General features: G+C 54.5%; 1 protein-coding gene across 1 annotated transcript in view; it reads left to right on the plus strand.

Moving 5' to 3' along the window:
• Positions 1 to 8581, plus strand: part of GBX1 (gastrulation brain homeobox 1) — an 18512-nt gene extending 9931 nt beyond the window's left edge. The window contains exon 2 of the mRNA XM_004702479.1: positions 8031 to 8581. Coding sequence (XP_004702536.1) covers positions 8031 to 8581 — 551 coding nt within the window. The remainder of the gene's footprint in view (positions 1 to 8030) is intronic.
• Positions 8582 to 10024: the final 1443 nt, after the last annotated feature.

Below are 10024 nucleotides of genomic sequence, written 5' to 3' on the forward strand. Positions count from 1 at the left end.
GAATGCACAACAAGCTAGGGTATACGGTTTTCGGCTGCCATGTGATATGAGTTTTATCAGTGGTGTCCTGCTTTACCAATGTTAAAATCTGGTCACCTTAACCTTGTGTCATAGTGCAGAGAGCGGGGGAGGGCTGGACAGGGCTAGTCTGCACCGGGATAAGAGGAAAGGTGAGATTGTCACAGAGATGGAGGAGGCAGGGCATGTTAAGAGGAGAGTGCTTGACAGAAGAATGTTACCGTAGGAAATTATAGGCCAGCATTTGGCCTTGGACATACAAAGGGGACAGGGCCGCTTTGCAGTGAAACAGCATGAATTTCACTCATAGAAACTCCAAGAAGCAACGGCGTAGCAGTAGAAAGGGACTAGAGGAGAGAGTGTTTATGTGGCAGGAATGAGGGACTGTCCCCAGTGTGAGGACCACACTTGGTCACTGGCAGGCAGCTCCGTGATGATACCAGTAATGATGCCAGGCCGTGTGGTGAGGACAGGGTGAGAGGATCTGTGTGTGTGTGTGTGTGTGTGTGTGTGTGTGTGTGTGTGTGAGAGAGAGAGAGACAGAGAGAGACAGAGAGAGAGAGAGAAGACGTTTGGGTTTGGTGTTGGCCCATGCCATGAAGAAGCTGTCAGAGTCAATGTGGGAGAAAGATTAATGTGCCCAGCGGGGTTCAGAGAGGTTTAGGGAGAAGAGAGGCTTGGTTTGGGGGTGATAGAAGAATGACCTGTGTGGTGGCAGTGAGTGTCATGGGAAGAGACCGGGTGTGCCGTCCCCTCCCTACCCTCATGGGAGAGGAAGGGATTGCACCTGAAGGGCGATGTGAACCCCCCGGTAGGAAAGCTGCAGGAGGCACCGTGGCTGTGGAGGAGAGCCCTATGTGAGAGGGAGGACGGGCAGACAGGAGAGCATTCTGACCAGGGACTCCTGGGAGACTGGCTTCTTGATTTGGGGCGAAGGCGGGAGTCTGTGTGGGGCACCCTGGGCCTCAGAGAGGTGGTGCTGGAAGGAGAGGGGGAGATGCGTGGTCTTGGGACAGAAGAGAGAGCCTGCTGGAGAGGATGGTGATGATTCCATAACTAGCCGAGTCACCGTGCCAAATCACCTCGCTCCGAGCCTCAGCTTCCCATCAGTAAAGGTGGGGGTCCGCAGCAGTGATCTCGAAGGTTCCTTCTGGTTCTGGAAGTCTGTTTTTATCCACCAGGACGCCATTATTCACGACATGTCTATTGTATTTATTTTGAAAAGCGCTCTCAGCACGGGGACTGGGATGCCGTGGTGTCGCCAGCGGTCCTCGGTTTGTGGTGGCACTGAGGAGCAGCCTGCCTGGGGCTCCTTCGGTGTGAGGCTGTGTCATGGGAGAGGCATTGCCATCTGGGGGCTGGGCAGGGTTACTGGAGGTGTTTATGCTCAGCAGACAGACAGACAGAGAGACACACACAGACAGACAGACAGACAGACAGAGAGACACACACAGACAGACAGACAGAGACACTTGATAGAGCTGGGGGTAGAACTGTCTAAGCCCAGAAAGCTTGGGGGGGTCAATTGTGCCTGGTGAGGAATGAAGCAAGGGCGGGCGGGGGTGGGGAGTGGTACAAAGACATGTATCAAGGCGAGGCACCAATTCCTTGGACGTCTGTGTAGTTTTTTCCTCTTCTGAACATGCTACCGTGCTGGGTGGAATTAGATCTCCGCCCCTGGTTAGGACTGAGTACTGAGAGTTAGGTAGAAGGGCTTGGTCGAACTTTCTCTTGGCTCCTCCCCTTACTGTGTGGCTCCTCCCCTTATTGGGTGGGCCCTCCCCACCCACAGGAAAGTACCCAGCTGTTTCCTCATCAGTGAAATAAGGGCAACCCTGCTTAGCTCCCAGAGCTAAGGATCAAAGGGAAACCTGTTGTACGGTGTCCTACTGCTACCTGACATTGTGCTGGAAATGAACAGGAGGCTTTCCTGGGAACTCGGTTGGGAAGGACCTCTTTCCTAGGAATCCTGGGGCACTGATGGGGAAAGATGCAGGTAGGAGGTAGAAACCGGTAGGAGGAGAATAGCTACCCTCTGGGCTCCTTCTGCCTCCTGACTCTTCCACAGACCCAGAGGCTGACCGCGCTCCACCCGGGGCCTGGTCCCCGTCCCCACCGCCTCCAAATACTTCTTCAGCCTCTCCAGAATGCAATTCTTTCACAGAAGCAAAGCTTATTCTCTCGTCGGCCCAAGTGAACTTACACCCAGGTACATTAGGTAGATGTTATAAGATCCAAGTAAATACCAGGGAGGTAAGATTTAACGCGGTGCTACTGTGCATAAATTCAGGCAAAGATGGGCTTATATGCCTCCTTTTATAGGGGACAGTTGTGGGAATGAGGTGCGGGGCCAACTTCCTCCGGTGCCAAATGATTATTGTCCACTGCAGTGATCGCATTGTATTTAGTTAAAACTCCTCGTTGGGTTGCAAGTGACAGTTCAACTCTAAGTGAAGCTGAAATGGGGGGTTGCTGATTCCTGTCCCAGGGCTGCAGAGGGTGGTGTTAGGCCTGGCTCTCGGTGTGTCGTCACCTCATTCTGTCCTAAGCCAGCATGGTTTATTTGGTGAGAATCTAAGGGAGGCCCAGGACACAGGGAGGGTTCTGTGGTAGGATCCGAGCTTCTCATTGGGAACCCAGGCCCCCTTGCTGGCCCGTGCTGCCCATGAACACCTGCCTGTTGGTGGAGGCGTGTGTTGCTAGGACACCGAGCAAGTTTCATGGGGCTTTCAGAGGAAGATAAGCACAGAAGAGAGGCCTGGGCATCTATGTTTGAATACCAGTCAGTGAAAACCACCGTGGTCAAACCCCCAAATGATCGTTGGACCAGGTCACATTTTTCTCTGCTGTAGAGGAGTGCCCATACATGGAGGGCAATTACTTACAAGGGGCGGACCCCGCCGTAGAAGGGCTAAGTGTTCAGGTCCCCGGTTAGGGCCTCCGTGGATTCTCAAGTATGTAGCATCTGGAGTAGGGTTAACCGGGAATCCATCGATGGTGTTGTGATTGTAGGTTTAAGAGAAGCCGTACTTGCTTGTGGTCCTCAAGGTGGAGCTCAGGAGAGGGGAAGCAGTTCCTAAGGCGGGGGCAGGGGAGGGGGTCTTACTGAGCAGACATTCACCTCAGCCAGCAATAAGGAAGGGTTCTCCACGTTCCTCTCAGGACCAAGGGGAGAAGTCTTCCCTACTGGCAAGATAAGTAGTGCAGGTTCCGGAAAGTGGAACTCTTGGGAAAGATCCCATGATGAGGAAGGTCAGGTGAGATGGAGAGGGGAGACATGTCTGTCCCCCAGCAGGGCCACCTCTTTGCTGGGACTCCTGAGTCCTGGAGCCACCGAGGAGGGAAGGAGACAGTGGTGATGTAGAAGCTGGAGAAAGCGGGGATGAAAACCAGACTTGTCCCATCGTTCGGCAATTTTATTTTTGAAATGAGAAAAGTCCATTTCCAAGAACACTGTATCCTCTAAACAAGTCCAACAGGGAAAGTGGGAGGATGTTCTGGTGGGGATTTTTGGGGGGACTCGTGGGAGAAATGGCTTGGTATAGAGACCACCTGCTTCTTCTACAGGCTCTGGAATTCCTGTAGAGAAGCTTCTGGAAGTTTGGCATGCTCTTCTTATTACCAGTAATATAACTGTCATGCACAAAGGTCAGCGACTCTCTACCCATTCAGCACAGCCAAGTGATTTCCAATGAAAAATCTTATATTTTTATTTTGCCAAAATGACTCACATCAGTCATTATTATTTTTATGTCAAAAAGAAAAATTCACAGAAGTCTTATTCTGCTGGTCATGTTTTCATTCCTATCACTTAGCATATGTAGTTGGAAAGTGACTTTTCTGGGTATTTTATCTACTAAATGCAATGATTCTAAGTTAAATGTTATAGATAAAAAGTTTATCAAGAAGATTCATTTCTATTCACCTTCCATCACTAGCCCATTTTTCTATGTGCATTTTATTTTCACTACAAACATTCATTATAAATTAGACACAATTATATTTATTTCTTATCTAATTTGTGAAACCCAGTAAGCGAGTGACCTCAGCTCTTTCAGGATTGGGGGGGCAATTTCACCTAGATATTTTTTCATCACTTGGGGGCTCTTCTGTTCTAAAGCCCCCTCCTGCTGGCCGAGCAACGAGCAAACATTGTTGCTGGCCGCTGTGGACTTTGGTATGGACCGCAGAAAGAGACACCACCAGGCCCCGAGCACTTGTGGCTACGAGTCAGTCCAGTTTCAAGGTCTTCTTTTCTTGCTGACCCTCTACGAAAAGAGCGAATGGTGCAGCCAAACTGGCTTGCTTTCCGTCAAACTCATCAATATTTGTTTGGGGAAACGATGGAAGGGTGTTTGCAAACAAGGCGGTGGGGGCGGGGCGCGCACGGGGGCGTTGGGGAGGCAGCATTCCCTCGCTTGCTCTCCTCTGATTTCCAGCCCTTTGGAAGCGTGTCGGACTCAGGGTGGACGCTCGCTGGCTCCTCCTCGGCCCCGCCTCCTGACCCGCCGAGCTGTAGCTGTCCTTGGTCCCGCCGGACTGCTTTCCGCGGAGGCCTCACCCCATCTCTTTCCAAGAATTGCACACCAGAGCCCCCCCACCAATGTCATGATGGCCCAAGATCGGAGAAGAAACTCTCGCCTCCGCTGCTCAGCGCCCCCGGGGCCCGAGGCTGCAGGTGGTGTGGGTGCTCCGGCAGCTGCAGAATAAGGAAGGGACCCACCGGGTGTGTGATCCGTGCTCTCTGCCGGGACGATGGGATGGATGGCCTGATCGCGAGGGCCCTGACAGATTGCAGAACCTGGGAGCTGCGTTTCAATCACCATCACACTAGATTTATTGAACACCCCCAGGTGCTTAGACCTGTAATAAATGATTTCATCCTTTGAGCCCTGGAATCCAGGTTCTACCTTTTTAGCAGCTGTTGATAACATAGGGATATCAGGCTGAGTTTTTACAAGCTTTTGTTATAATGCCATCATTTACTATAAAAACGATGGCTTTAAAATGAAAGAGAGTAGAGTGGATGAGGAGCTAGGGAGCAGATCCTGGAAGTGTCCCGTGCAGGTCAGCTCTCAGTGAGACTGGAGGAGGGGGCCTCCTCAAGGAGGGGCGGCCTGGGAGAGGCACCAGCACTGGCATGGGATGGGCTGAGGGGAATAGCTTATAGGAAGAGACAGAAAGAGTGGGCACTTGGGCATAGTTCCTCTCATTTAGTCAATGAGTACAAGAGGACTTGGTGGACAAAGACAATTAAGATGCTAAAACCCCTCTCCCTTGGTCCCCCCACATTTTGAAGAGCTCCTTATATGCTATCTGGTATGTGGTGGACTGAGACTGCCACTCTGGCAGTTAAAGCCCTCTACTGCTTTGAGGTAGCAGACAAGGCTGTCTGCTCCTGTAAAGGTGTACAGCCCTAGAATCTTCTCTCGGGCTGCTCAGAGCCAGACTTGCCTCGAGAGCAGGCTTCTGGTTTTATGATTTTTCACATGGATTGTGGGCCTGTTCCATGCAGGCACTTTCCCAGCTGCTGAAAACATTACACCTCCTCCATCCCCTCGGGGTGCCCTGGGTCACAATGGTTAAAGTGCCTTGGCTGCTAAGCAGCCAGTTGTTTGAAGTACCCCCACCCCCAGGCTCCTCCATTGGAGAAAGCTGTGGCAACCTGGCCCTTCGAAAATTGACATCATTGGAGATTCTGTCAGGGAGCCCCTGGGGGTCAAGTAGGAACCGATCCAATCCATGAGAACTTGCTTGACCCTCATAGAGTGGGGGTCAGTGATAGCCTTTCCACCTGCATCAAGGGGTCCCGGGCTTCAGTGCTGCACCTCCAGTGTGCGCAGCCCCTGCCCCCAGTCAGTGGAGGCTGTGTTGCGGTGACGCTGAGCAATTGTCGGCAGAATCTTCCGGATCTATCATACTAGAACAAAGTCCTGGTCATGTTTCTGGGCATTAGCCTGTGAAATCACAGTGGTCAGCCCCCGTTGTGCACCAGGTGGCCTTGATAGCAGCAAACAGTGACCCTCATGGAGGGTAGGTTTGGACAGGAAGCAGTGGCCAGAAAAGCAAAGGAGTCAAGTTAGTGGGATGTACTAAAGCAAAGAAAAGCGTCTTGGGGCTGTACTGTAAGAAAAGCGATCGGGGAGGGGTCTTGCTGACACACCTGCAGACAGCGACCTACGGTAGGGTATAAAGCTGGGGGAACCAGGATGAACGTCTGCTTCTGCAAATGCCAGCCAGCAAGCCAGGGGTGAGTTAGGGGTGGCTTGCAAGAGGTGAGCAGAGGCAAATTCTGGACGTTTGCGGAAGGCGGTCCAGGCAGGATGTGCTGCTGGGCTGGATACAGATTGTAAAGAGGATGACTCCCAGGGAGGGATGGAGCTGCCATCCAATGTGATGGGGAACAGGGTGGTTTAGGGAGCAAAGACCAGGGACTCAGGTTTGGGACATGTTAAAATGGAATCCTGTGGAAGTGGAGAACCACAGGTGTGAATCTTGCCGAAAGCAAGCTGGATTCAGCGAGGGGAGGACCCAGGAGAAAGCGCTGGCGATGGGGGAGCTGATTATGAGGAATGCATTGTAGACGATCCGTTTATCTACAGACAGCCGTTGAAGCTGGGTGTTATCGAAGCTTGGGCAAGCTTTTGAAGAGAGCACAAAGGACCATGGGCTGGTGACAAGCACACGAATGGGAATTGCATGAACAGGCTGGGTGAGGTTATGCTGGGGCCTGCCACATGGGCTTTGAGAGGTTTGATAAAGAATGAAGTGCTATGGGAATGGGGCGGGGGTGGGGCCAAAGAGGGTAGTAAAGTAACCTCCAGTCCAGGAGGCGACTGATGTAGGAGAGCTGGGCACAGGCTGCGTTTCCTCTCCCGAAAATGTGGCCCTTGAGCTAAGGTGCGTGTGCAGGCTGCAGCAGGGGGGCGGGGGGCGGGCAGTTGTGGAAACAGGGCAGGTATAGGAGTTAACTAGGCTGCTGCCGCAGAGAGAGTCTTGTTGGTACTCAGACTGACAGTGAGCGTTAGGGGAGAATGTCAGGTCAGGTGACTTCCAAAAGGCGTCCTATCCACACTCTCCTGTGAACCATCTTGTTGTTCCCCGGGCCGACTTTACTTGATTCTAAGTTGTGCCCCGCACCTGAGCAGGCTTGTGCATGTGAGAAGTGACAGACAGGGGACCCACCTCTACAGGAGCTGCCAGTGAGGAGTGGATTTGGCCACAGGTTGATCCTTTGGGTAGAGAACCAGGGAATCTCTAAAACTCAAATCTACCGAAAACATTTGTCGTTCTGACCAAAGTCTTGGTGGCTTGGAGTGAAATGGACGCCTTAAGATGCTGAACTGTGTGTGGATGACCTATGCCTGTGAGGACACATGGTCGATGATCTAAATTAGCCAATACTCCCTTCTCTTGGCCACCCTTCTCCCATCTGCCCCTCAGTCCTGCCCTTGGATGCCGAGCTCCGAGTGGGAACGGGAGTTTCTTGTGAGCTGGAGCCCAGAGCAGCGGTTTGCATCGCTGTGTCCCTTGGGCAGAAAAGGGGGTTATATGGGAACAGAGGTATCGTCTTAAAATAAGGGCTGAAGACCCGGATGGGCAGGGTGTTAGGAAAGAGGGAAGGCAAACTGCAGACCCAGGGCCCTGGGACAGCCCTTCTTGGACCTGGATGGGGTGGGCGGATAAGGTGCTCTGGAAGCCCCCTCAGGCAGAGAGCCACAGAGGCCTGCACGCTGCAGGTCCCCCACCCCCCAACCCCACCACTGACTGCCCTGGTTCACGCCAGAACCAGGCTTCTGGCTGACAAGTGCAGGGGTGAGGAGTGAGCTGCTGCCAGACCCTTGATGTTGGGGGCGAGTGGGCCCGGGTGGTGGTCCTCTGGGACACGGGGCTGCTTCCCCCCGTAGTACTATGCCGTAGTGAAACCTGTGCTGTGTTTCTTCCCATCTCTTTGTCTCCCCGAACCTCTCCCCGCCCCCGATGGGCTGCCCTCTGCCGTCCTGTCCCTCCAGCAGCAGAGGGGAAGGCCTACAGCTCTGACGAAGAGAAGCTGGAGGCCCCTGTGGGCGACCTCGCCGGCAGCAGCGAGCAGGAGGAGGAGGGCTCTGGCGACAGTGAGGACAGCATCCTGGACGGAGTGGCCGGCGGCCCGGGGCCGCTTCTGGGACCCAAGCCGCAGCTGAAGGAGGGCCTGGGGACTGGTGCCGAGGAGGGTCCGCCCGGGGCGGGGGCCACAACGCCCGGTGGCAAGAGCCGGCGGCGGCGCACCGCCTTTACCAGTGAGCAGCTCCTGGAACTGGAGAAGGAGTTTCACTGCAAGAAGTACCTCTCTCTGACGGAGCGTTCGCAGATCGCTCACGCCCTCAAGCTCAGCGAGGTGCAGGTCAAGATCTGGTTCCAGAACCGCCGGGCCAAGTGGAAGCGCATCAAAGCCGGCAACATCAGCAGCCGCTCTGGGGAGCCCGTGCGGAACCCCAAGATCGTGGTGCCCATCCCCGTGCACGTCAACAGGTTCGCTGTGCGCAGCCAGCACCAGCAGATGGAGCAGGGGGCCCGGCCCTGATGTGACACCCTCCCCCTCCCGGGGAAGGCACAGCCAAGACTGCTCAGAGAGGCTCCCGGGACCAGGACCCTCGGGCTTCCTCGGGGGACTGAGATCAGGGTGGCCGTAGAGCGGGTGGGATCAGACACTCCTCCCTGGAAGGCTTCTGCAACGGCCTTGTGGGGGGAATGCCATGGTGTGATGCCAAGCTCATGCCAGCTCCTTATTTATTTCGTGTAAAGCTTGTATATATTGGACACTTAAACATTTGTACCCCCAAAGGGGCTGGGAAGTTCCATTCTCTCAACTGTGGCCACCCGGTTTCTCGGGGGTCGGTGCCTCCTTCCTGTCATCAGGCGCATAGACTAAGCAATGTAACCGCGACTGGACTCCTGAGAGATTCTAATCCTCACATCCTCACCCATCAAAGCTACCTCCATTGCTGCCCCTTGTCCACGCACTTATGCCAGCCCAGTGTGGCCTCCCGACACGGCTCAGCTTCCCGTCCTGCCCTGCCACCGGAGGCAGAGGGGCCCAGAGGGCCCACCTCCTGTGTGCCCAGATGGGGAGAGGAGGCCCTGCATGCGTGCGCTCTGTCCAGGCCTCTGTCCCTTAGGAGAGGCTGTCAGAGGTGGGACCAGGGCTTTGTCCATGTCTACTTGTGGACTCACTAATAAATTATTTTCCACGTAAAAGGCCTGACCAGGGTCCATTTCTGCTGCCTGCCAACGTCCCAACGCAAGGACTATCAGAGATGACCTACAGGGAGCAGTACCGTGTCCAGTTCTCGACCCTGATGGCAGGACGGACGTGTGGCCTCTCCTCCTGCCATGTCACACGCAGGAGGGGCAGTACGCTAAGAGACAGAAGGTTGGGGGTGGGGGGCCACTGCAAGTTGAAGGCTGGTTCCAAGAGGGTCTGTACTGTGGGGTGCTCAGGGTTTGGAGCTGGGGCAGGTGTGTTGAGGGACACGAGTGGACGGAAACAGGGCTGGAGGCTTCCGTGGTACCGAGGGAAACAAGGCCAACTCTGGCCACTTTCTATCCCCCCCCCCCCCCCCAGGAAGGTTCTATTCCATCCAAACCCTACCTGGGGGGCTGGCTGTGGGATATGTGCGGGAACCGGGCGGACTGCAAAAGTCAGGCCCAGCTGGCCTCCTAGCAATGGCCTGCAGTGACCAGACGGCTCTGACTCCCCGCCATCTGTCCCAGGTGAATCACATTGTACAGACCACCCGGTCAGCCCCCTCACCTTCCTCAGCGCTGGCTGCTCTTGGTTTCTTGGGCGTTGGAGACTGCAGGGAGACTAGAGGAGACCTCTGGGCAGCTCATGTCTCTTGGCTGGCTTTTGGGAACCAAACAAAGGCAGCGTGGAGACGGAAGACTGACAATGGTATTGAAGTCTCCCCGCCAGGGTGCCTGGACATAGGCAAGTCTGCCCGACCCGACCCCTGGGCCAAATGTC

This window comes from Echinops telfairi, unplaced genomic scaffold, assembly GCF_000313985.2.
Source record: "Echinops telfairi isolate 266 unplaced genomic scaffold, ASM31398v2 ScPeMD7_31;HRSCAF=116, whole genome shotgun sequence".
Lineage (NCBI taxonomy): Eukaryota > Metazoa > Chordata > Mammalia > Afrosoricida > Tenrecidae > Echinops > Echinops telfairi.